Below are 26,855 nucleotides of genomic sequence, written 5' to 3'. Positions count from 1 at the left end.
ATAAGGATTATCGTAATCAGCTGTGTTACAGGGCGGGACGACGAGGGCGCCTCTAGCGGGACGCCCTGGAAACGGTTGTCCGACTTCTCTTTTCTAGTGCGCGGCGCTCCTCTTTCGGTATATTTATAATATATGGCATGGGTGTATATATATTTACGAAGCAATGCGCGACCGATCGACCGAGAAGGAGATTCAAGGTTTCGCGGGATGAAAAGACGAGACGAGAAGTGTCAGTGGTCTCTGTGATCCAATGGCAACGAGGTCTCCGGTATAAAGAGATAAAATTTTATTTATAAAACGAGAGTTTTCACGATAAACTCAAACCTTCAGACAAAAATGATCATTTATCGTTTTTCAATCTTCCTTTTCAGTTTCGGTCTTCTTTTTATCACCGAGGTTCCTACCTCCAACAAATATATATATATATATATGTACATATATACAGATATGCGTGTACAGACGCCATTACTTATCGTATCCTTGCAACACAACCGGATCGTGACTAACGTTTTCTCGGTAACGTCTTTGCCCCGACACGAGACAATGTAAATACTACTGGTCTTATTATTTTTATTTCAATAATTCCGTGTCAATGAGTCGACGAAAATATTATTAAACGTCTTGCATACTTTTCTTACGTTACCTTAACTTTAATTTTTCGTTATAAATATCTCCATAGTGTATATATATATACGCATGCCTGTAAATTCAAGGAACCACGTCGGTAAAGCAGCCAGGCAGGTTACTTTCGAAAGCGTGAACCTGCGAAGGAATAAATTTTTTATGGCAAATTATAAGAACGTGATTAGGCCAAGCCGTGTAATTAGATGGGCGCAGAATGACAGAATTAAGATTGATGAGGAGTTTCGAAGTTGATTTGAATTCACGAAACACGCATGATAAATTGATTGTTTTGGCGTCTGGTAAATTAAATTTTAAAGGGATGTCTGGACGCCACGACGCTTCCAATTTCTGACGTACAACCGGAAGAAGAGGAAAAGTAACGAAAACTTTTCTCTTTTTTTCTCTTCCAAATGTCAGAAAAACGTCACGTGAACCAGTCGAACAGGATAATATAATAGCGATTAAACGATAAAGGTGAGTGCACAAGAAAAGCAAATGCTTGTACATAGGAACAAGAAAATAATAAAAGGTAATCGCTCGTATTTTGCATCTACGACAAGTAGTGGCACGATTTTTTCTCTATCGGGCACCAGAGTGCGCTGCTGCTTTTTTTGCAAGATGATTTTGCAATTACTTATATATATATATATATATATATATATCTCCATACACGAGTCTCCCTACTTCATGAGAACAGAGCAGATTACCATCGATTATTCCACTTTGGTAAACAAATATATTATTCGTGGCCATTACCGGATCGAACCGGTATACTATTTAACCGATAAAAAAAGTCTCGATCATTAATAATGGATGTTTGACATTATATATATGACCGCCCATGCCCATATCGGTAGTTTGTCAACGAATCCTAATGATGCCCGCTCAGCTTGTGAAACATTTGTTAAGCGCGGAATTTGTGGGAAGCTATTCCAAAGCAGCTATTTTTGGCATCCGTGAGTGTACCTCCCGCCACGCTGCTGTAACCTGCGGAAATCCTTTGTTTTTATTGGTGCCACTTAAATGCTTCTCATTTAAAAACTATTGCGAATTTTGGCAAATGGTTTGCGAGAGGGTACTCAAGGCACCTCCAGCCATCGCGCACTTTCCGGTCCAAAAGTAGTTCTGGGACACCCTGTATATGTAGGTCACGCCTCCACGATAAACCAGCAACTATTATCCACGATTTAAAAAAAAAAAATGAAGAATCCATTAACTCGATATTTGGTTAAAAAACAAATGGACTAAAATTAAACTATTTATGCAGCAACCGTCGTGGCAGGCAGCGCATTGCCAGTTAAACCAGTGGGGGAGGCCAGTGGCAGTTAAGACTGTCAGATCTTTAAATATTTACATGTTCAAATAGTTCAGACGATCGGACAAGGTTCAAAGACTCGGTGCAAGCATTGACTTTTATTAAAGTTATCAAATGACTTCTGGACGTGCGAGGTGCGGAGAAGACCCAAGGCGTCCATTGGGATTAACGTTACGCTCTCTGTTATGCGCTCCATCTGGCGGCGGCAATACGAACTTCGCCGTCCGTTCATCAATTCGCCGTAACCAACCGAGGTCTCTGGCGTTGCTATTATTTTACAGCGAAGTTCAGCATCCTGCGATTATGTAAATCGTGTCTATCCACGTATGACTCTGGTGAAGACGTACTCGTCGGGTGCAGCGTGAACGTAGACCAGGAGTCGCGAGGAAGTAATAGAATGACCCTCCTTGAATAGACGGGGTCAGGGTAACCTGAGCTTTTTCTTATTCCACCAATCGTCGTTACCAGACATTTGCATTACTAATCGCCCATAACCGGCGGCAACTCGCATGATTTTCTCATTGTAAAATTCGCAATCGATTCGCATCCGTGAAATTTGCGAAACGCCAATTGGATCGATTATCTTTGAGCGCATAATAAGCGCTCATAAATAGCGCTCCTTTTCGAAAAGAGTTGACAGAATTTTTTTTTCATAAACAACTCACCTGTAAACTCCATAGTGCTTTCCACTGGCGCGATCGCCGCAGATAGAGCACAGGTGTTTGCTTCCAGATAAAGGATGATTTGGAGGATAGGGCGAACCCGCACCGGTTTTACTTTGACCGCCGGGCGACGTGCTCAAAAGACTGCTGTGTCCACCGATGCTGTACGACCTGAAATTCGTGAAATTTTCATCAGACCAACCCTTAGAACGGCACCCTTGGTCGCGGGGCCGTACGTGCCTAACCTAACTTAAAGAGGACGATAAGTCTTCATGAATCCTTAAGGGTGTTTCAGAATTATTAAGTCGACGAGCTGACTGGAGGGTGCTGAGATTTAACAAATTTCATATAAATATTTCACGAGCCACCCCGTAGCAGCTTATACCAAATTTTATGGTCAAAAGGGTAGTTTTAGTCGCACACTTTATACGTGACGCATATACATAGATATTACTTCGGCAAGGATCGCGACGATATAATTCGCCAGCATCAATGTCAAAATTTTTATTTCACTAAACTCACCCTGGACTGTTCGGACCGGAAGGACTGAAGTTACCAGTGTTGATAAGACTGGCCGTATCCGGCTTCATATCCATCGGACTCTGCGGCCCCACCGAGGACATTGACATGTGGCTGTTGTCCAGACTCAGCCCTGAAAGTGAAAGCAGAACGGACGTCAAACGAATAGGTCGTTAACGCCGGCAGCGCCATCTGCCGGACAAATTTCAAAATTTCATTTTTACAGCGGCAAAGGACCCTTCCCACTTGACGTTCTTTGACTGAATTAGGTTCGAGAACGACCTACAGACCCCAGAGCACGGATTTGGTTGGGTGCGATCTAACCTAACCTAACTTTGATCCAGCGCTAGTGTAATGCTGACGCTAGGGAAACGTTGGCGTTAGCGATATACCGGCATCGGCGCTAGATTAGCGTCGACATAATTATTTTTACGGATCCGAATTGAAATTAAATAATCATACCCAATTTCAAAATTGAGTTCCAGATAAATTATAAAAAATTCGCGAGGCAATAAAATGACTCTTTCAAGACAGTCCCCGAACTCAGATTCACCGTGTTCTCAAATACGCCGATCACTCGATCCTGTAGAATTCTTGTACTCGAAGATCGAAGATAATTTGTTAGAATACTTTTTTCTTGATTTGTAAAGTAAAATATTATCGCGCTCCGACATACACTCGGAACGATAATTTTTTCTTTCGTTCCCGTTAGCACAATTACAAAATAATGCATTAAAAGCAATTAAGGCTCGTACACACTATTTTTACCCAATTTATTCGCTTCCATTTGTATTCCAAATGACGCGTTGCTTAAATAATTATCCTCGACAAAGCCATCTCGAATAGGATACGTGTACCCAAATAATACTTCACATGGAATAATTGCCCTGATAATAGCCACATTTTGCATGAGGTACCCACATGTGTCCCCGAAGAATACCGTACGTCAAAGAATTGTCCTTGAAAAAGCCATTTCACATTCAGTGACAAAAATAAAAAAAATATATAATACAAAAAACTGAAGTACTCTTACTATATCCGTAACCCCAAAAATATCCATTTGATACATTATACAATAAAAAAAAAGAAGTATCCATGTCGGAATAAAAAATTTTTTAATTTATTCCTATTTCAAAATAATTATTTCCAAAAAAATATCAATCTTCAAAGCACCCCTCGTGCAAATATTCCTAATACGTATGTATATATATATATATATATATATATATATATCATAAATAACGTTAACAGACACCCAAGTATGCGAGCGCGACATAATAAATGAATCCAATTAATCGATCGCTATTAAAATGACATAATTAGAGAAAATTTTTTCCTCCAATATCTCATCCACGATAAATGCTCGTTCGATTATAACCAGAGGCAAAACCTTCAAGGCGAACGCTCAGAGCGTGCAGTAAGTAGACACGCGGTCGTTCGAAGTAGCGCAACGGCGTCCTTGAGTGGTATGAAAATTTTATTGTAGAATTCGATAAAACCGGAGACTATTAGAGCGTCGTGCCTCTACCGGCCAAAAAGGTAACCACTTAGTCAGGTTATCGTCGATAAGGAAGGTCGCACGAGGGTAAAAAAGAAAAGCAGGATCCTCGAGTAAAAAAATTGAAGTGAACGAAGGACGACGTGAGGAGGCAAGGAAGTTGTCGTAGCGAATAATAATAATAATTGACGTCAACTGTAATTGAGAATTCGCCATTAATCGCGAGAATTCACAGTTAGCAGCAGGAAGCGACGGCTGCGTTTAAATTTCCCGCAGAAAGAGATACGCGGCAGGTGTTGATCGATCGATGCGAATGATCGATCGATCGTAAAGGGGACGAAGGATGTAACCCTTGGTGAGATACACTCGTCGAGAGAGTTAATTAACGGAGGAACGGACTGGTGCAGAGGTCAGGGGTCACCAATGACGTAAGGTACCTTCGAAGCGAAGCTTGCGAATGAAAAGTTTGATTTATGCTCGGCTGACAGTGAAAAGATTGTTGGGGCGGTTTTTTTGCCACTTTTCAAAATTATCACAACCTTTGGAAAAGCTTTTTTAACGCCATTCGGTTGAATGGGTGCAAACAAAAGTCGCGTAGGCGCCATTTGTATTTACTTGGCCGCGATCGGGCTCGACATCCCTGACCCGGACAACGTCCGGTTTTGGGCGTCCGATGGCGTCGCGGGCGTCGATCTGACCTAGTCGCTATATATATATATATATATATATATATATATATATATATATATATATATATATATATATATATATATATATATAGCGCTGTATGAAATAAATCAACCACGTGGGCGATGATAACGTAAGAGCGATATTCATTATCACAATAATTAGCAAAACGGAGGATACTAATTTTGGAATGGGATAAAAAAATTATTAATCTTAATAAAAAAAAAAAACATTTTTTTTAATTTCTCAAAATTTTACTCATTTTCAGTTACCCGTGATACGAGCTCCCAAATTTTTTTGGTCAATCAGGTCAGGATACGCTTGTCGCTAACAGGAAGTGCCGTTCAGGAGATCAATGACGAAGTGACTTTACGAAATATTGCCAGAGGCCAAGGAAGAGCGAAAGAAAAAAATTAAGGTTACATGGTATCCCCGTGAAAATAATTTGAAAAGGCATATATATCAGGAAAAGGCATATCAGGATAACTGATAAGAGCTAATATATATACATAACAAGCAGAATGAAATTGATTGACGGATGAAAAAAAATAGAGCAAAAAAAGATGAAGCGAAATTCATCCCGATTCCGCGAGCGTAATAGGTGCGCTGATAGTCGTCGCGACGTCAGGCGTCTCTCTCTTTCGAGTAGTCGCCGTATATGAATCATCGCGACGCATTTAGTACCGCGTCCCGTATTGGAGTTTACGAAGGCGAGACGTCGTGGGAACGGGCAGAGACAAATCGTGTGTTCAACGTGGATGGCGCGGTTAAAGAATTTTGAAACGCCCTTTGCGAAGTGACCCGCGACGCCGTACGAGAAAAACACGTCTTGTGGGAAGAAGAAAAAAGAAGATAAAAAGGACGCCGGGTGGGAGGGGGGGGTGGTGGTTACAGCCGCGGAAGAGCAATCCGTTCCGAAAGTAGATCGGCGAAAAGGATCCTCTTGGTGTCTCCAGTATTCGCCGAGTTAGCGTGGACGTATAAAAATACATATTCCTTTTTGCTGCGACCAGGGCACGAAGCTGGGAAGTACGGTCGCACGGGCGCGCGCCTGAGAATCTCTCGGGGGCTGAGCGCGACGTCGAAGAAGAGGGAGCGAGGACCGGTTTTACATGGAAGGAATTGAATGCCCGATAAGATAAATGACATTTTAATCGACTTTGGCGGCGTCGCCGATTCTACGTCGGGTGAAAGAGTGTCAAAGGAGGAGTGGGGGCACCGCAGGGACACGGAGGGAGGATAATCACTGAGGACGTGTCAAGTGCATCGGTAATTGCACGTTCTGACGTCACTCTAGTCAATTCGACGTGCATGCTGGCGGCGAATGCGCAGCAGACGAACAAATTAGAATTTACGACCGGTAGTTCAATTGTTGAATTTGGCGGGTACCTTTCAATCCGATAATAACAATGATAAGAATTTCGGAGAAGGCGATGGGATATCAGATGCGGATTGACAAATGGATTTGGGGAGGAGATAAAAAATGTCACTCAATGAAATTTCAAGGAGAGTTATATAAAGATTGAGATATTTGTGATTTTCGGGTGAATTCTCAATCGGCGATTAAAAAGACAATGCTCGATGATCGGTAAGAGATTTTCTGTATTGGTAGAGGACGACTCCCCGATCTTCTACCTTTCATTGCCTTTTGGAGTCAGATGCTTAAGGAATTGCGCAAAGTTGCTGTGAGAGATCGGATCTGGTTGCCGGATTGACCGGCATGGAAACGCGCCTTAAACGGTCCTCGAGCGTAGTCCATTATATGATATAGTCCAGAAGGTAGTATACATTGCGAAATCGAATTCAATTATCTCTGTTACACTGTTGTGTCAAAAAATCGTAAAGTTTTGAATGGCGCTAAAATAATAATTAAAAAAAACGAGAATCCGCCATTGTAAACCGAACGAAACGATGTCTTAACGAGGCGCGTGACATTTTACTCGATAAAAAGTCATTGCCGCGTGTTACTATAGTCTGCGTTAAAAACTCGGTCGTAAATGTAGCGCAAACCGTATAGTACGTTGCAACGAACGTGGCTGTGCGAATGACACTTGTTTAAATAAACACAGCCAGTAGTCGAGTTCATTTGCATGAAAATAAAATAATAATTCGCAATACAAATATATATATATATATATATATATATACACGCGGATACACATATCTACACATTTTTATCTCTACGCATATCCAATATCAACCCGTTTCGTACATATTTCAAATCTGCGTATGCGCGCGCAACTCACGCCCGATCGCGCACCACGTGACCACGCAAATACGTACAACGCGAAGCATGCCGTATATCGTCGTACACGAAGGTCCCGTGTGCCGCAAGTGCAAAACAATTGTCTGCGAGTTTGAAGACCGAAAGTGTCCGTTAATGAGAGATTAAAGTCTGCCTCTCCCCCCTCTCTGCGTCCCCTAGATAAATTTAAAAACGATTAACATCCATTCAAATTTCCCGGCATCTATGTCGTATACAAAAAAAAAGAAACAAGGACGCGTATTTCGTATCTTTTCGACGAATGCACAATTCAACGTGAATTCGTACACCCAATAAATGGCGGGACGTACAAGTGAACGACACAGGGACTTAATGCCGTACACAACGCAAGCCAGTATAAATATACCGGTAGGATCGTAAGAATAATGGTGGGAGTTTATGCGCTCATGACGGGATGCCGAGGTTGAGGGTCTCGACGAATGTGTGCAAGGCCAAATCCAGCTCGGGCATCCTCCCGACGGGCACCTTGACCAGGCGCAAACAAGCTGGTGCAACGATCGAACATAACAGTGAGACGCAATACGTCGCATAAATTGTCCCGTCTCTTGCGCCTCCGAGTTGGTGTATCGACGTGCGAGTAGTAGAGAACGACCTACAGCGACAAACTGTTCAAAGGCGTCAGACACTGTCCCCCCCTCGTGTGCACGGGACTCGCGTTCCTTCGAATATTCGCTAAAAGGTCAAACGAGTTTACGTGCATTTCCACGAGCACTTTATACGTCGAAGCGCCACTGCGCATGCGCGCGCATAGTTGTGTAGTCTACATAGAGAAGGCAGTGTCACCGGTTGCAGGTACGGCACGTAGAACGTCAACGCGCTGCAAGGAAGCTTAGAGAAAAAAACGAGACTCAGTGGGGTAGGCGAGTTTGTTTTTACAAATTGACAATTACGTTGGAAAATGTACGAGTAGCATTTTTAATGATTATAAAACACGTGAAATAGACACTACTCGCTCCCGCGCACAGCGTGCGCGTCTGGGTTCCCCGACCTGTTGCCAGGCAGAAGTATTGGCCCTTTTTGTAGAAGTTACAAGCGTTCCGTATACATGGCTCAGTCGCTTCGCGTGCGACACGAATGTTCCGGGGCTTGAAGGTGCGCTCACAACGGCGATTGTCCCTAGTGAGAGAGAGTAGAGAACGGGAACGAGGACTGGTGTGACGTTACGTGGATATCTGGTGTGTAACAAAGGGAGAAGTAAATGACAGAGTGAAATGCAATAATGAATTTAGATCAAAGTAGGGACTATTAAAAGATAAGTAGTGAGGTATAGCTTGCGCGGTAATACGTAAGTCGGCCATTTTCTTGTTTATCGAAACAACGCGTAAAAGTCGATATTCTCAATATCGTCGGTCGTGCGCCGATATTGATTTAACGTAATCGGTTAATTTTCAAATTTCGCGCCACCAGTCGAATCCTTACGGGCAATATGAGAAATGGCTGCTTTTCACTGGTCTTACGTCACTTCGATCGAATAAATTACCGAGGCACGACGCGTGTCTGAAGTCGAGACGAAAAATGTAATCCAACGCTGCGCGAAGGACGACGTGATCCTCGCGAAGGAAGTGGAGCGAGAAAGTATAGGTATTACTTCCTGTCCAACGGAGAAGGAGAACGTCCTTCGGAACAAACGCACATTGATAGTCCATAGATAACCTCTTGTAAATCAAGTCTAGTTATACGTAAGAAAAAGTAAATAAGAGAATTACGCAATGTCACGTTCTGAACGCTGCTGATCCTCCAGCAGTAAGTCGGTAACAGCAAAGAGGATAAACTAATAAAAATACGTCTTGCCCGGACAAGGTCGAGCCCTTCGATTTCCTTCCTTATCTAAATCCCTAGCACGAGGTCACCTCCGTCCCAAACGGGTCTAGCGACTTTCGTCACAACAAAGCTCAAGACATATTCAATTGTGAAGTTTCGTTCCCGAGAATTAAATATACTCTACCATCTGCCTAAGTTGATGGTAACTACGGATCATAAAGCCACATATTTTTCGAATGATAAAACAGTCTGAGAATCAGTAGCCATGTGAATTGGACTTTTAAGTAAAAGATTTCTGACTGACGAATGGCTCGTCTGGCTGCCTGACTGCATTACCGACCGATTGTTTTTCTAGGTTAGGAAGGGGACTCGGCAAAGACTCACTCGTTCTCTGAAGGTTTGTCTACATGACAGGTAATCCCTTCGGTATGGTTCCTAGATATGAAATCCGAGACAATAACGTGTCTGGGGTTTGGGTAGGCGGTTCGAGGAACGTGAAGGTCGGACGCGTACAAACTCCATTCCAGACGTCTTTTCCCTTACGTCGCGCAAGTAAACTCAATAATCCACACAGTTTCTCGCGCGAGGGTCGTGCAATTTTTATAGGACCCGAGCCAAGTCAGCAACCTGCCTTGCAAGGGTTGCGAGGAGGCTCAGGAAGACGGATAAGGGTTGAAGGAACCGAAGATATATATATGTCTATGACAAGATACACGTAATCTAACCTATAAGCTTGTACGATATGAACGAACTGAATTTATAGCAAGGGACAGCGCAGTTCAATGGACTTAATTTGTCGGAAGCTACATAACCTCTCTTAAACATTTATGCTACGTTCATAATCGGCAGGCATGCTCAGTGTCGTTCTATAGTCAATTTAGCTATTACCGTATAAATACGAAGCATCGAATAGGCCTCTCGAACACCTTGTCGGATACTTTCAGGATGAATTATCTGCAATTTGATATCACGATTCTGGACAACCTTACTAAATGCAAGTCCATTAGCACGCGACAGCCATTAAAAGATCAGCTTTTTGTTCATCGTCGAAGCTCTCAAGGCTCCGAGTCCCGTCTTGCAACACGTTCCGAGACACGTCCGCCATGTTTGTTCGCGGGGAGCAGAAAAATCCAGGATGCGGGAGAGCGTCTATCGTATCATCCTTTCATTATTTCTTTTTGCAAAACCTGTCGAACCCTGCATCGCAAAATCGGACTGTCATTCCCGATTGAAATTACCACTCGAACGTTTTCGGTTAACTATAACGACTCGCGCACAAAACCGTCACACTTTACATTGGAGATCCGTGACATTGGACTATTTTCATCCTTGTCCTTTTTCTGCCTTTTTTCCCCCTCATTTATCTTTTATTTCATAAGGTCATTCTAGACCAAGGTTTTCACAGTCGAACGAACTTTTTGGACAAGTCACGCCCAATTGAACGTATTAAGTGTTGACCGAGGATCGGGCGACAGTCACGCGCCGATACGTAATTTAATCGAAATTTGAATTACGCACAATCTGCAAATCCCAGAGTAAACCAAAAACGAAAATCAAAGTGCACAACCAACAGTGCGGGGCCCCAGTATGCCTTCCGTGAGTCGTCGCTATGTTTAGCTACGTTGTAAACCCGCGGGAACTTGGAATAAGGCGAGTTTACCTCGTAGAAAAAAAAGAGAGAAGAGACGCCGTTGAGGTTATGTTCGTCATTGACATGATAAAGAGTCTCCGTATGAGAAGAAAATAAAAGAAAGAAAATTCCATCATCCTCCGGTATAGCATATCACTCAGGTGTTACCTTACGAGAAAGAAAATGGCAGCAGTCTTTTCTCCGAAGCGTCAAAATAAATCGGCCTTCGTTCATCGTGGTTTCCTTTATGTTTCTGACTCGGGACGACAGCGCATCCTTGCGGCGTGTCTTGGTACTTGTAACACATCGACGTTTCGAGAATGTCGGAATCCTAAGAATATCGGAAACATGTCAGAATGGACAAACTAACACGCAACGTACCGATACGTAATCGAGAATATAGATACGCGACGGCCTTTAGAGCCACCGACGGCAAATGTGATTTTTCAGTGATTACCCGCCGCATGGTTAGAGTCCCGGGAGTGTGACGTCAGCGTCTGACAATTTAGACAATCTCCCAAAAGCGGAGACCAGTTTCCCGTGGGTCAGAGCCAGGGCCGACGTTCGTGCCTGCTGGCTGCTGCTACGATCCCGCACAACTCTGCATCGTTCTGGCAAATCGTCGCGATGAAAATTACACGGTGCATCGCGTCATGGAGACTCGTGCTAAGGCGACGGACACGCCGGACTAAGCTTTCGGCTAATCTCGGCTATATTCGGCATCGCTCGCTCACGAGTGAAGACCGAAAACTACCGATCGTTGCCGAACTGTCATTAACGTATTCGTTAGAAAGATGCATTCCCATATATCCATAATAACACAGATATATATATACACATACACGTTAATCATAAATTAATTCAATAATCGAATTATGAATTATATCTTACAGCTATCAATTTAGATAACCAAGAAACGTACCAAAACTTCAAAAATCATTCCATGCACCTTTTTAACCATACAATTATAATGTAATATTAAATATTGTAGTTAACGAACGACAGACAAGGTTGACAATTATTTCACACGATTATGAACGGTAACCGTGGCAAAAATGCTTCAAGAAGGTTACAGGATTACATATTAAAAGCAGTCTAGTGTTTCCTTCGACCGAAAAAGGCCGATTAAATTTCGCAGAACGCAACTATATTCCAGTAAGACATCCGTTAACGTGTACGTCAGGCAGTCGCGCTTCATCAAACGTCCAATTACAATGACGAAAATTGCTCATTCGGATAGAACTTCTAGATACAGGCGGGAGTCTGATCAGAATTCCTATGAATTCCCCTGAATCCTATAAACGATTAATTTAAGTTCGACGAAACGTAATTAAATTAAATTTCCATATAATTTTCTTTTCTAATTCAGCCAAAAATTTTCGCCACAAATTACACCCATCAATCATCCACACTCCCGGGAACTTCTTTCGCCCAAGAAGACACTTTTTGACTCGCCTGGTATAGCAATAAATTATGAATCCAGGATGACGTAGCGACGGGGGTGGCGAACGGAATGAGAAAGTCGGAAAGGAGCAAGGGAGAGGAGAGGAAGGAGTTTTTTAACAGTTTCCTGCACGGAGCTGCGACCGGATGTGCTCCCACACTAATATCGCGTTATGATGTTGCAGATGCAACCCACACAAAGTAGACCGGGGGGTTTGTACCTAAAATAGTACATACACAGATACGTGGTTTGGCCATGGAAGTCCTTGAACCCAATCGAACAAAAAATTAATCAATACCTGTCTCATTAATTTTATTACTCTTCCCACTTTTCGTTCAAACCGTTCATACGAGAGCCAATCGGATCACCGAGATCGCAATGATCCTGCAAAGAGGACCAATGGCGTGACGGCTGACGTACGTGTCATGGATAAAATTTTTTGTTGACAAATTCACCCTCAAAAAAATTTTTTAAATAAAAATCAAAGCTTACAAAGAGAAATAAACAATTTTTTTATCCAGCATTTCGAATAATCGCGATACGACCGAGACGAATCTCCCAGCTTCTACTCACATCTGGCCGTTCAAGGATCCCTGCCGGCAGAGGCCTCGATCGAGATCGATAAGGTAGGTACTCACCTGAAACAGAAATGATAAATAAAGATTAAGCGCCGAGCGCGATACTTGGGATTCATGTAAATTCGTAGAAAAACCCTGCTTCGATTTGTTTTTTTCTACAAATCGACGAAAGATACACGATAACGATTACCTATTGGGTTTGAATCCAAAAATTATTTTTCTCAAAATAAAAGGAAAAATTTTTTTTTCAAATCTACCAAAACTCACGAGTTTCCCACGAGAGGTAAAAATTCCTATAAATTTCATTAATTTAAATAACTCTCACCCAAATTACTCGTATGTCCATTTATCGTTACAGTCATCGAGTGTACAGATAAAAAATGCATACGCAAACACACAGCATACGCAAATGACAAGTGACATACCTGCATACGAGGACACAGCTATATATATACAATATCAAGAATAAACACATTAATATGCACATATATATACATATACAAGGCGTTTCGTATCCCGTGTCCAAATCGACGGCAGACGTCGCTGAAACATTCGCACAGTAGTTTTCAAAGTTTTTTTCAAATTTTTCTCAGCACACCAAAACAATTTAACCTCGATCACCGAATTAAAAATCCAATTAAAAAATCCACTCTCCCGCATACGCGTTAAATTATCATACATAAAATCGTCACGACGCACGCGCGACCCTCCCCCCTCCACCTGTGTATGCACTAAATTTAATTACCATAAAATCCCCCCCCGCCGTCCAATTTCCCAAAAAATTCTCCAGGGCCCTAAAACCCAGAAGCCTATCAGCCACACCCGCCGCAATGCACGCTCAATGCAACCGGTGACGATATACCTATGTATGCATCTGGTGCAACGCCGTCAGCATTACGACGCACGTGAACGCACTGCATGCCGATGGCACCGTATCTCCAGTATTGCATTAGAGAATACTAGAGCACTGAAGTACCGGAGCGTCAAAGGCTGGTACCGTCCGTGTACGCAGTCTTGTAAACACATGTAGTAGCAGGACTACATAAATACCAAGGCGTGACAAGCCTGACACAATGCACCTACGTGCATCTAAATAACGCACTGCGCCATATGCACGTACGCACTGCCAAGAGCCAATTTTCTCTCTTATATATTTTTTTTCCCCCAAACATTTTTTTACTCCCCTTCATTAAATCCACTAGTCCTTTTAGTTCCGTGCGAACCACAATATTTGCATACGTCACTGTCACCGCGACCAAGTGCATCTACATTTAGATCTTCGTTGCCGAGTAACCAGTTTCTTTTTTCTTTCCTTCTCCGTTGGCACTTCGTCCGTGCCAGCCAGTATACCTGCAGTGTCGGATCGGTCGCGTGAGTGCATCATTGATCATTATTGTTGTTATGGCGCTGCAGTATCACAAAAAACATCTGCGCGTCCGGTCTTCGTAAGATATATATATATATATATACACACACGTCAGTGACTATAGTGACTATTTTCACGGGGCGTACTAGAATTTCTGACAACTGTCAACAGAGAGACTGACACGCCTGCAGTCGGCGTTCCGTGCACGATGCATATATGTGGAAGCTGTGTGAAATTAGAGTAGATAGTGAAATTCGATATAGCCTTAGATAATGGGGTGGCGGGGGGGAAGGTAGTGAAATTAATAAAAAATAAATAAAGATCGTGACAAAATGTAATTTTTCGGTTCACCTATGCAGTATGGCGTCGATAGTAGAAGCATAAATTTTTCACTGTTATTCGTGAATACGAAAAAATTGGCAAACTGGTTAACGATGGGCAACAAGGTAAAAATAAAGAATGCCGCGTATGCACGAGCCGATGCGCAGCGAGTCTGGCGCAGGTAGGGAGGGGGAGGATCTATATGCAGCTGCACTTTTTATAGAACAAGGTGCCACGTGCAGGGGTACCTGGGTCAGCGGGAGAAGGTCAAGGGGTCAGGATTTAGCCGAGCTGCAGAAAAACGAGGGAACTCCCCCCGTCGCGCCCTTACGACCCATCGGGTTGCAGCCGTAGGTGTCTATCGTGCCGGAGAACAGGTGCGTCGCGACGAGTTCGCCGGAACGCGAAATTTCGTCTGCTAATAAATATTTTTAAAAAATATCGCCGACTCTTCGGCACCGACAGGGAAATATTGTCAAACGATGCAGAATCGAACGAAAGATAAAATGACAGCTGTCAAAGTCTAACAATCGCCCGCTCCAAAACCGGATAGCCTTGTGTTACGTTATACGTATTTAAAGATGCGTCTAACGACGATCGCGTTACATGATTACAAGATGAAAAAAAAAAAAAAAAAAAAAAAAAAAAAAAAAAAAAAAAAATAAGCATACAGCGACGACGCCAACGCGGAAGTACCAACGTCGGAATAATTAATAAAGCGAATGAGAAATTGGCATTGGGTTCTATACTTACATAGAAACGACTACCGCGTGCTTTCGCAATTTAGCAATGCGGCTATTCTCATAATAAAATAACGCCCTGATGCCTTAACCTAGAAAAGTGTTGCATTGACCTGAAAGATAAAATACCATAACCTGAAAAAAAAAAAAAAATAATTACTGTAACCTAAAAATCGCATTCCCATAAAACGACGCGTAAAATCGTAGTGACGATAGATTCTGGAAGAAAAAAAAAAAAAAAAAAAAAATTATATTCCCACGATTACGAAAGTTACGAAATTCGTAGACTTCAAATTTTCATAGGTCATCCAGTACAACAAAGCGGAAGTCGGCTACGAGAAAAGAAGTGCGGCATGACGAATTATCCTGATAGTAATTCCTGACAGTCTCAAGGACCTGCTCGCCAGATATATTTTCTCATCGGGAGCGATCTCCACTCGGCGTCTATACCCGATCGACAGGAGGTACTAGGCGAGACGCGAAAATTACGTAAGGTGAGGAGAGGGCGAAGGTCATTCGGTAAATCGGCACGTTCGTTCTGCTATGACGATATTTATGCGGGTATATATATATATATATATAGTTTGAGTTTGATATATATAGTTTGAGAGCATAACGATTGCCCAGGCAGTGATGCCGTCACAACGTTTTCAGATCAGTACTGTGTACGCACCTTAAGGATACGCCAAGACCAAGCAGCAGCACGCGCATGCGCAGAAGATCGAGTATTTTAAGGTTAATAGTACGACGGGGTCAATAACCCCATTATTAAGAAAAAATAATAATTTACGCACCGCCTGTTGCGAACGCTCCTTAACCTTCCTTAAGTGCAGTGGATTATCCTTGGTACCGTTTAAATTTCCCGCCATGATCCGTCACCTACGGGACTTATCGTAAAATGGCGACCCTCCGCATTATCGAGTCAACGAACGGATAAGCCGGCAGTACACGGAGACGAAATAGTGGTGTATACGAAAGATTACGATTATTCGCTCTACTGGATGAGAACGTAATGCGGCCTGGTGAAATAAACGAATAAGTTAGTCACGGTCACGTTGTGCACCGTGACACGTGCAGGAAATTCCCGTACGGGGAGTCACACGTGTCGCGCATGCGTAATGCTTCTTTCCGGACGGCGTCTGTACTATCGCGTTACGCGAGCAGCGACATGTTCGTGAGATTGCAATAGATATATATACACAATGCACATAGAATCATCGAAGAAAAGAGAGCTGAGGGCGAATTTTCATGAAAGAAGTTACACGTCAGTGCCAAGGAAAGAGCTGCGTTGCCGTGCGAGTGATTCCAAAGAAATTTCCCCTTCGAGGCGGAATTCATTGATGCCAGTGTCTATACAGATGTACGAGTGTATACGAATAGCCATGAAAACGCAGCCTGTCGTAACGATCGTCAGTGACGTAAGCAATAAATTAAAAAAAAAAAAAATAACATAAACGTAAACTTCCTTCCTTATGACTGCCCCCTCGAACGAGGAGACCTGGAAAAACAGTGACATAGATACGGCCCTGGGGGTTTCGAGGCTCGAGAAGTAAGTAAATTAAAAGGACGGTTAAAGCAACTCGAAAAATAATACTTTTGCCTTTGTCGTGTATACACGAGGAGCAGACTGTAACGAAACCGTCGACGGGCAGTCTCGAAGAAAATGGTTTCTTTCGTTTAACGAGTGAATTAAAGGTAAAAAGAAAGAAATAAAGTAAGATAGGTAAAACCTGCAAGAGACACAAGGAAGCCATCATTTTACTTCTTGTGAAACTGGCCACGTTTGCTTCTGACAGTTCAATTACCGAGAGCCCATATTCTTTCCCGATGTGGAACCGGCTTCTCGTATTTTACGTTAAACGTGGAAATTCTTCGTCCCACGCGCACATAACCGCTAATTGTATACGTACTGGCAATTCTGAGCCAATGGCCAATCGGCGTTGCGGTCGTTAAAACGTAATCGCGGTTGTCGACCAATGTGTATCGCCCGGCATGCGCTCTCACACGTGACATACATCGATAGCAGTTGCACTTCACGGCTCGTTCACATCGGTGCCAAGGTTGCGGCTGTGCGTCGCTCTCTACGTAGAGAGCCAGTGAGCACCTAATACCTTATCTCACAGTTCACAGAGAACCTCTGACTATGCGTTTGAGTGGGTAAAAATGGTTATGTGGATGGAGCTTAAGGTTTCGGAGATTTAACGTAGTTAGGTGAAAATTTTCAGGGGACTTATTTACATTGAAAAGCGTAAGGATAAGACCCCTGTGAATAAAGCTCGAACCGACCACCAAATTTAATCGACGGTGTGAACGGCCTTTATATATAAATACATTAAAGACAGTAGAACGTAACGAGGGTCTAGGCTAAGCCTAGATTGTCGTTACGCGATATGAACGCTGCTTAATACCATCGTTACGCAACTCGACCGAGTGAGAGCGAAAGACGCGAATGCAGGGGACAGAGGCGAGACCGGTGTCGAAGTAAAAGGAGACGAACTCCTGGGTGCATGAGTCCCCGAAAAAAAATGGGGCCTTAACGAATGTACACAGTTTACGCGTTCAGCCGTCACAAAGCAGAGCGGCGCTTTCACTTCCGAAAAATTTCCGTACTTAACCGACGGCCGACTCGTTAATCCGGTTTTCATGGGCAAAGAAAGGAATCTATATGCCTTGTTGCTTACGTCGTGCACGTGAGTACGTGCACTACTTTACGATGTGAACGGCCCTTGTCGGTACCCACGCGACTCGTACGCAAGAAGTCACAATTACGTGGGACCCCTGTATTACGACGTACCACAAAGGGGTCTTTAAAAATTCTGAAATGCGCCAGTGCAATTTTTTGGTACCGATAAAAAAAAATCGCAAAATTCCATTTTACCAAAAATCCACAATTTTTTCGTTTGGGTCTTAAAAATCGGTGCACGAGGACCCATGAAAAAATTTGTATCGCCAAGTAAAGAGACTCGCTCAAAAAGTTTCCATACAAGCCACGTATAAAAGTGTCCCAACGTCAGAGGGTACCAGCACCCCTTCGCTTTTCCTCGTCCAGTTTCTCCTCTACTCCATCGCGCATCTATGACCGTGAAAAAACTATTGGACAGTAATTCCCGGCATAAGAATATAACGGGTGTCCGGCCGGTTTAGAACGAAATCCTTAACGAATAACTCCACGTATCGCGGCATTGCCACGTAATCGAGTGATCGAACCGCAAGTAGCCATTAAACGGTTTTGTTATAATTAAATAAATTTTCCCACGCACGATAATAATGGCCGTAAGAAATATAAATAAAAATCTAACCTCTCGAGAGGGACACTTTAAAATAAATCGCATTCGGACACGGTCAATCCAATTGCGGTCACCCTGACACGTTCTTAGCCCGATTAAAATTCTTTAATTAATTAGGCAATGATTTAAAAATTAAAAATACACGACTTTAAGCCCAATTCACGGATCAAGGTCGCCTCCTCGCGATTAGCCACTGTACAAGCATTTAGAACCAGAAGGCGTTGCCTGTTTAATTAACATTGCTCCTTGGCTTCCGTTAATTGGTAACAATAGATACCAACGCATCGACTGGCCGGAGCGTCATGCTTATTTTCAACGGTACCTGTTTTACCATATACTTACTACTCTATTACTACCCGTTGTTCGATGACTGTCGGATACAAAAATATCTGACAAAAGTTTCCCCACGAGCTTCACGCGGCCGAGATATTCTGCTTCGCTGCTAAGTTCAGGGAAGTCAATGTAAATATGGCTGCTGAACACTGTAAGTGAAAAGCGTGAGCTCGTGTTCAGGCATAATTCGCAGAAATAACATTGAAAACAAAGCGGCTCGTCCGCAAGGTCACGATCAAAGATCCATCGATCTCTTCGTAGCGAATAACGATAAAAACTAATCCAATATACATTCGTAGTACACGAAGTTCCCGCAAGCGTCGCAGATGATCCGTGAGCGTTCATTTGAAATTCGTATTGGCGGCAAAGAGGAGCAGCAGCTCGATAAACCGACCGGCTGAACGTCGTATAGAACCGTATATAGCGGCATGACCTTCGTCGGCTGGAAACGCGGCTTAAGAGCCGAGGCGCAACTGATAACAGGTTAACTGCAGGCAAGGGAACTGATAAATGACGAGCATTCGCATTTCCAAGCGCGACCTTCACCCTAGGTATTAATCCAAGTACGACGTGAAGTTGCTCTCGGGACGTCCTTCTCGTTCGATAATAAAACTTCGTGAAGTTGCGCATATATCGATTATGAATTTCACCCATGACAATATTCAAGCCGCACTCAGGACGTCGTTCTCATTTAATAATGCAACCTCGTGAAGTTTCGCATATAGCGATTACGAATTTCACCAATGAAAATGGTACAATAACGAAAAACCCTCCTAATCGACGCGTTATAAAATTCGGTACAACGAGAAATAATATTTCGTCCAAAATCCCATCCAAGATGGCGTCGCTTAACGTCCCGACACAGAGGTGACGATTGTTCTCGAAATCTCGCGACTATATTCCACACTTCACCGAACAATGCTAATTGCCAACGAGGAGCCCGTCAAGTGACTCCAGCAAAGTCGCGTCGTGCTTATCACCGTGAAGTAAGAAAAATTAATTTTTTTCCGCCAGTTTCAAGCGTCCCGTAAAAATTCAAATTTTCTTCATAACCTATAAAACAGCAATGCTTACAGAACTGGAATAATCGAGTATAACGCTAGGAAGCTAAATACGAATGACATGTTATTCCTGGATTAATACACGTGTTCGTATGTACACGACGGCCATCCACACTCGACAATATATATATACATATACAGACGAGGTCTATAAACAACAGTCTTTACCTTGTCACATTCGTGTTGGCCTATGTTATTACAACGTACATAATGTGACATTAATTACGTAGCGTGAGGACTGCATCCAGCACACGTCATAGATACTTTACGATATATATATATATATATATACCGGTAGTCATATAGCTTATACACGGTAGCCCAACAATTTCAGGATAAGTAATAACAACGTGGCTTAACAGGAATCCTATGAGAGTGTCTGTTAAGGTGACAGGATATACATTTGCCAGGTTTATCGCGACGATCCTTTTGCTTATTCTTTTTTTTCTCTTTATTTTCGTCATTGAGATTTCATCGATTACGTGAAGTTTTAAACGGCGAGAGTTGCTCGTATACCGGCAATATTTATTGAAGCAGACTTTACGCGGTCCTATACTCTGCGTAACCTACGGGTAACATACGATATGTTTAAGAAGACCGGATATGGTTCCTTAGAACGAAAATAGTTTGTAGTGTTATTAAAAAAAAAAGTTTTCTAAAAGGTACCACAAGTCCATGATTTTTTACCACCGGTACGTCTGTCCTTCTCTAACGCGCGTAAGCCCCCATGAGTCTCACTCTCTCGCACTCACGGCAGACATAGGAAAATCGAAAATTCGAAGGCGAGGGCCTTCCGATACGAATTTCAATACCCACTCGAGATTGATAAAGTTCGCGAAAACTTTTGGCAATAAAGCGCTTAGATAATGGCAGCAGATCAGATAATTTGTACAGATTTATATACTATGGCTATATTGTATACATACAGGTATTCCCACGTGCCCAGTGTTGTGCCTGGGTGCCTTGGATGATGGCAGTAACCGACATCATCGGCTTCTCCTTCTTCATCATTTTGCTTGGATAATCCCTCCTCAAGGTCACTTGTTCTCAACGGAGTCACACTTTACGCCCCGACCAGCTCTTACAGACACCTTCCGACACTACACGTTTTCACCATTCACCCTCCGCCGAAGTTCACTGCCGTTCAATGCAGCATGGAGGATCGACGTGAAAACAGCAGCTTGTCGCGTCGAGCGTTCACGTGTGACAACAATCGCGATACTCGAGAAGATCGATCATCGTCGCCATTGCGTATCCACCTTCGGACCGAACGTAGCTCGACGGGACTTGTTTTCTGGTAAAAATTTCGCAGGAGACTCACGGCGACGCGAATTCACGTTAATGGTCGACGTCGTATCTAAGAATGAAAATTTGAGGTTAGGACGGAGATTCGAAATAATTTTTTTCTTAGTCTTCGCTCGAAATTTATCGATATAGAAAATTATATGGTATCGATTATCGACGTTAAACGTGACTTTTAGGTTTGAGGTTAGGTTCGCTCGGGCGACCGTCTTTACTATTGGCCGGACTCTCTTGTCGCTGCGTTGAAAGGCCGTCGGATAGCGAAGGAATGAATGACGCGATAAGAGAGAAAAAGAAAATGGCGGATCCACAGTGCCGGCGTGGATTGGAGGTATTTTCATCGGGAGAAGCTTGCAGTGAAAATAGAGCTTAAGGGTGGGAAGGTGGGAGGGTATTCTCGCGACTGTCAACCGGCAATCCCTATGTCGCTAATTAGTCACGGTTGTAAACGTGGCCCGTACATTTTTATTGCGTTGCACGGATTGCGGCCAGAGCAATGTAAAAGCCCTGTCAACCTTGAACTGACACTCTCTGTCTCTATCTCTCTCTTGCTTTCGACATCCGAATGTCTGTCGTCTCTCTTGCTCTCTCTCTCTCTCTCACGGCTGTATCTCCCGTCGCTCCCACTACGGGGACCCTCGGCTCTTTTGCTCTGCTTCGCTCTGCTCTCTTTACGCAGGCGGAGTCACTCTCGCGCCCTGAGAATTCCACTGAAGAAAGTGAAAATAGAGAAAAGGGAGAGCACTGATTGCGTCGGGCGAACACGTGTTACTTTTTTTCTTTTTTTCGATTCAAAGTCGAAATAACAAAATTACCGGAAGTAACTGAGGATTTTAGAAAATTAGGTTGAAATTTTCATAGCGAATCGATTAATCGAATTTTTAAGGAATATTTAATTTTTTTTTTACCGACCCGAACAATTTCGAATTTTCGAAGATATTCAAAAATTGTACGTAAGACGGTTTCTTTTTGGATATCTGTAAATTTTTAACGTCAAAAGGACCCCTCCCCTGCCACCCTGTTTTTCGGCTACAATGCCGGCCCTGGAAGGGTCGGGTTTGCTTTAGCCAGGAAAATCTGACCAGTGTCAAAGTTCAATGTCGTACGATGACCGTACGTGATTTGGGGATGAAAAATCCCAGTCGAGGTAAAGGTGGGTCCACATCCCTTCGCAATCGTTCCCCTTTTCAGACCCAAGGAAATAGAAGATGGCCGGACAAGGTGTAGCGCGAGAAAGAGGAGGCGGGGAGGTGAACGGCGAAGAAAAAGAAATTTATATCGGCACTTGAATTTCAAGCAGACTCAGGCAACGTGATATATTCGTCTAGCCTTGTGGCCGTATATGCTAATGCAGGCGATACGGGACACTTGGTTCCTTTTCATGTAACGACACTATGCGCAACCCTCGTCTCCTTCGGAATAGTGAGCGACAAAAGTAGTTTTTCTGTCGACCGCAAAAAAAAAGTGACTCACGAGCAGAACGAACGAGAGTGCATCAAAGGAAGAAGAATGGCCGCTACGATGACTGTACATTTCGATTTTCACCGATCAAAATGAAAAATCCAAATTTACGCGATCCGATGTAAAAATCACGACTTTGAGGAAAAAAAAAAAATTTATGCCCAGTTCACACGTAATTTCAATATATGCGTGTCGCGTCTTTATGATTTTGCGAAAAAAAAAAAATGAGGTCGATAACGATCAGCGATAATAGGACGGCGGCCATATTGCCATTTTCGTAGGAAGCTTTTTAACCTCCAAGAATCACGTGGCCGGTACGGAGACAATTTGCATCGCGGTTTACCGCGAGATCCTCCGGGGGAAAAAAAAAGAAAAGGCGATAAAATATCGTAAGCGTGAACTCGTATCTCCAAGCCTAGATGAAAATCGCGACCAGCGTCGGGACGGATGAGGCATTTTGAATTTTGAAAAAAGAAATTAAAAATTAAAAAAAAAAAATATCCCGCTATGCTAAAAAATCCGTATAAAGATTTACGCAATTGTCGCTCGAAGGTCACGTGCACATTTTTTTTGGCGAATCCTCATCGCGCAAGACGCGACGAGAGGTCGCGGATTTCATGTAATCCGACGGCGACGCCGACGCGTTCTATTTTTGGTCCGTGACTATCTTGCATTCTCGGTGCAATTGCCGGCACCGAGTCGGGAGCCTCGAGGGAAAACAATGTTTACGTAATTCGACGGATGCAATAATGCAGCCCAGTCTACAGGGAGAATCGCCTCGAAACTTTTCATCCCGAACACCTGTTACCAACTTTGGCCCGAAGAAGAAGATTTCTATTGTCAGCACTGCAAGTGGATACCGGCGGTATTCAAAGCCTTGCACGTACAAAGATTTCATGATTTCGATAAAGCGTAAAAAGTAAAAAAAAAAAACAAAATTGCATCCTATTGAAATTTAATAAACCCCAAAGAAAATTTTCAACGATAATCCCACTATATAATCAAAAAACTATAATTTGTCATTAAAAAAAAAAAAAAGCCAAAAATTCGGTACCGAGAATTAACGCTTCTCCGATCGGGCGCCTGCTGAAAAATAACAGGTAAAGAAAATTGCAGCACCGAAGAGAAACGCGGGATTGAGTTATGGCTGTGCAAAGGCGAGTAGTCGCGATCGATTGATCGATCGATCAAACGATATCACCGTGAACGTTATAGCGTATTGGAAATCAGCTGAGAAGAAGCGGACGGCTGTAACTGGACTAGAATAATCACGGTATCGACGAACCTTGGAACCCATAACCGTATCGGATAAAAATTTTGTATAGGCAATTACAAATTTTTTATTAAAAAATAATTAACGGTATTCAAAGTACAATTATCGAATAATTACTTTACGTCGGACTACAAGAATAATTCAAACGATTTGTAACGCCGGGTGCAAATTTCAAATCATACTAGCAACGATATCTGCGCGCGGGTAGGTACGAATTTAAAAATAAAAATTCAAATTTCCCGCCATCAACGGCAAAGCGAAAAGTCGACATTTAACGTCGCAGCTCGAGTGCCGGGGGTCTCGATGGTCTCGAGGGGGTTGGCCGCAGTTTAACGACATCGTCCGATGCAAGCGAGGAAGCGTCGCGACGTCTCCCGACGTCGTTTCTGTGTCGCGAGAAATAGTTTTCCACCGGCCTCGAGATTATTCGACGACATGCGCACTGTGAACTAGCCTTAAGTTGGCATCGGCTAGGCCAGACAGTCTGACTGCCATCGTGAGTCTGTCTGTCTCGTAAAGTCCATAACTACTTGCTGCCGAATTCCCAGAATACCTTTAGCCGTAAAAAAAAAAAAAAAAAAAAAAAAAAAAAAAAAAAAAAAAAAAAAAAAACGTCTAGTTACTAAAAACTTGGAATTTCTATAAAATCAGCCCCTACCGTTCCGTGGTCATTGGACCGTGTGAACGTCGTCGCGACGTCGCGTAACTACTTTGCGACTACGACGTACCGACGCGGCAAGCGTGGCAAGAAAAGAAAATCCACTCGCTCTTTAAACACGCTTGCAATGGTCGTCGCGACGCTCCTACGTAGGAACAATTAAGGAGACGCGGATTGCGTAAGGTGAACGAGCGTCGCGTAAAGCGACGTTTCCACGAGTGACGTTGTACGTGGTGGTATAAATGGCAGTAGGAAAAAGAAAAATGTATCAGAAAAATGTATACATGCACAGCGCAGTAGTAAAGTCGACGTCGGGGTCAGACGGAACCTCAAATACCGCGAGAGTTCAAGAGCACGGGGAAAGAGCGTGCGGGCGAGTTTGAATGAAGCGACGGCGTAAATATGAAAAAAAAATTGTAAAAAAATGACAAATCAACAAAACAACAACAAAAAAGTCGCCAAAGTTATATGTCACAAATAAAAATCGGGAAGCTCACGATTGATCTCCAAGTAGCCACGTAAGAGCGCGTCGAGGACTGAATGGCGGGAGATTTGAATAAAGCGGCAATCAGATAACACGTACTCTAATGAAATGAACAAGAGCGACTCGAGTACAGCACGGATCTGTAATAACCCCGATCCTAATAAAACGTTAAAGACGAATCCGTAAAAGAAGAATTAAATTCCATCGCGGGTAGCAGATAAATTCTATTAAAGAAAGCACGAGTAGTAAGAGACGCGAAGGTCAGACGCAGTCGAGAGATGCACAATCCGGAGGGAATTTATTTAAAAAAAAAAAAGAAAAAAAAACAGGAAAAAAAAAGCTAAAGCTCAACGCACAAACCCCAAAATCCCGAATCTTCATAAACCCTCGGACGTCGATTCGCTTAGTTTATTTATTTTTTTTTTCCCAAAAGGTAAGATCCAAAATTCCACGTGTCACCGTCGGTACGCGATGATAACACCATGAACTTCCGAAAATCTCATAAACCTCCTAGTGATTCCTCTTCGGGGTGCTGGCGTCGTGCTTGGACGTCGCGACGCTAGGTGCGCGTGTACGCGATTAATACGCGAGAATACCTGTAGACCGACTCCACTCACCGACTGACTGAGTGACTGCGTTGCACGGCGCTAAAGGCGACTGAGTGATCGCCGGCCGGCGACGGCGCTGCATGTGAGCGCGGCCAGAGCGAGAGCGAGAGAGAAGAAACGAGTCAGATAGTGCGCAGAGAGCGAGAGAGACAGAGAGAGCAGAGGACGCCTAGTGGGGAGAGTGCAGCAAAGACCCGCCCGGTGAGTAAGGCGTCGTAGAACCATCGGGTGGTCGTAGTGGGGATGAAAGGGATGGGAGACGCATTGAGCTTGCGCTTGAGCTTAAGAGTCAAGTTCTAGTGCAGGGTCAAAATGGGAGAGAGAAAGAGAGAGAGAGAGAGAGAGAGAGCGATATTGACTCACACACTCTCTCTCTCTCTCTCTCTCACTCGTACAATGCCGTGTTTTCCAATGCCGACCCGACCCGCTCACGACGCTCGTGACTACGTCAAGGCTACGTCGGGGTGAACACTGGAACAGCATAGAAAAGCGAGCGACGCTTGCGGAAGCGAAGCTCCCGGAAATTTCAAGTCCGCGTACGTACGCATCTCCGTATAGATTGTGAATCGACAATACGAATAAAGAGCGGCAAAATTTGAATACCGCGACGACCTACCCGTATAATCCAGTGGCGGTCGACCGACAACAAAACGACTCCCAGGTACCCGTGGTCCTCCCTCTCGCGTCAGACGAACGAACGTCGTGCGCAAACAACTGCGCACTTCGCTTTAGAAATTGCATTACGCTCCTTTTGCCCTCTTCTTCGTAACAAGGCGAAGCCATCGATAAGACTGTTTGCGGCTGAGTATCGGCCGCTCGCCAATGCAAACAAGTGGTGCCGCGAGTCGTCATTTTATAGGGTGATTGTGGAAGAATTTCGCGGGATCTTATCGCTTCGTGGAAACGCACCTTGAAGCTGGCCCTACAGACACCGCCCCCCCCCCCCCCCCCCCCCCCCC

The 26,855-nt window shown here is 43.5% G+C and overlaps 1 protein-coding gene across 9 annotated transcripts in view; it reads right to left on the bottom strand.

Annotated features, from left to right (window-relative positions):
• LOC107272324 (retinoic acid receptor RXR) overlaps window positions 1-26,855 on the bottom strand; it is a 50,218-nt gene that overhangs the window by 12,075 nt on the left and 11,288 nt on the right. The window contains exons 1-5 of one of the 9 annotated variants that reach the window (XM_025089701.1): window positions 25,796-25,977; window positions 21,037-21,467; window positions 11,154-11,311; window positions 3,124-3,253; window positions 2,605-2,772 (exon numbers count right to left, since the gene is read on the bottom strand). In XM_025089701.1, coding sequence (XP_024945469.1) covers window positions 2,605-2,772; window positions 3,124-3,253; window positions 11,154-11,214 — 359 coding nt within the window. In that variant the 5' untranslated portion in view covers window positions 11,215-11,311; window positions 21,037-21,467; window positions 25,796-25,977. Of the gene's footprint in view, window positions 1-2,604; window positions 2,773-3,123; window positions 3,254-11,153; window positions 11,312-11,437; window positions 11,641-12,997; window positions 13,063-16,223; window positions 16,623-21,036; window positions 21,468-25,644; window positions 25,776-25,795; window positions 25,978-26,855 lie in introns of those variants that run through there. The other 8 variants (XM_025089700.1, XM_025089699.1, XM_015749385.2 and 5 more) reach the window with 8 other exon arrangements.

Source organism: Cephus cinctus, unplaced genomic scaffold (assembly GCF_000341935.2).
Source record: "Cephus cinctus unplaced genomic scaffold, Ccin1 Ccin1_scaffold1163, whole genome shotgun sequence".
NCBI classification, from domain to species: domain Eukaryota; kingdom Metazoa; phylum Arthropoda; class Insecta; order Hymenoptera; family Cephidae; genus Cephus; species Cephus cinctus.
This window is presented reverse-complemented; position numbering and strand designations above follow the sequence as displayed.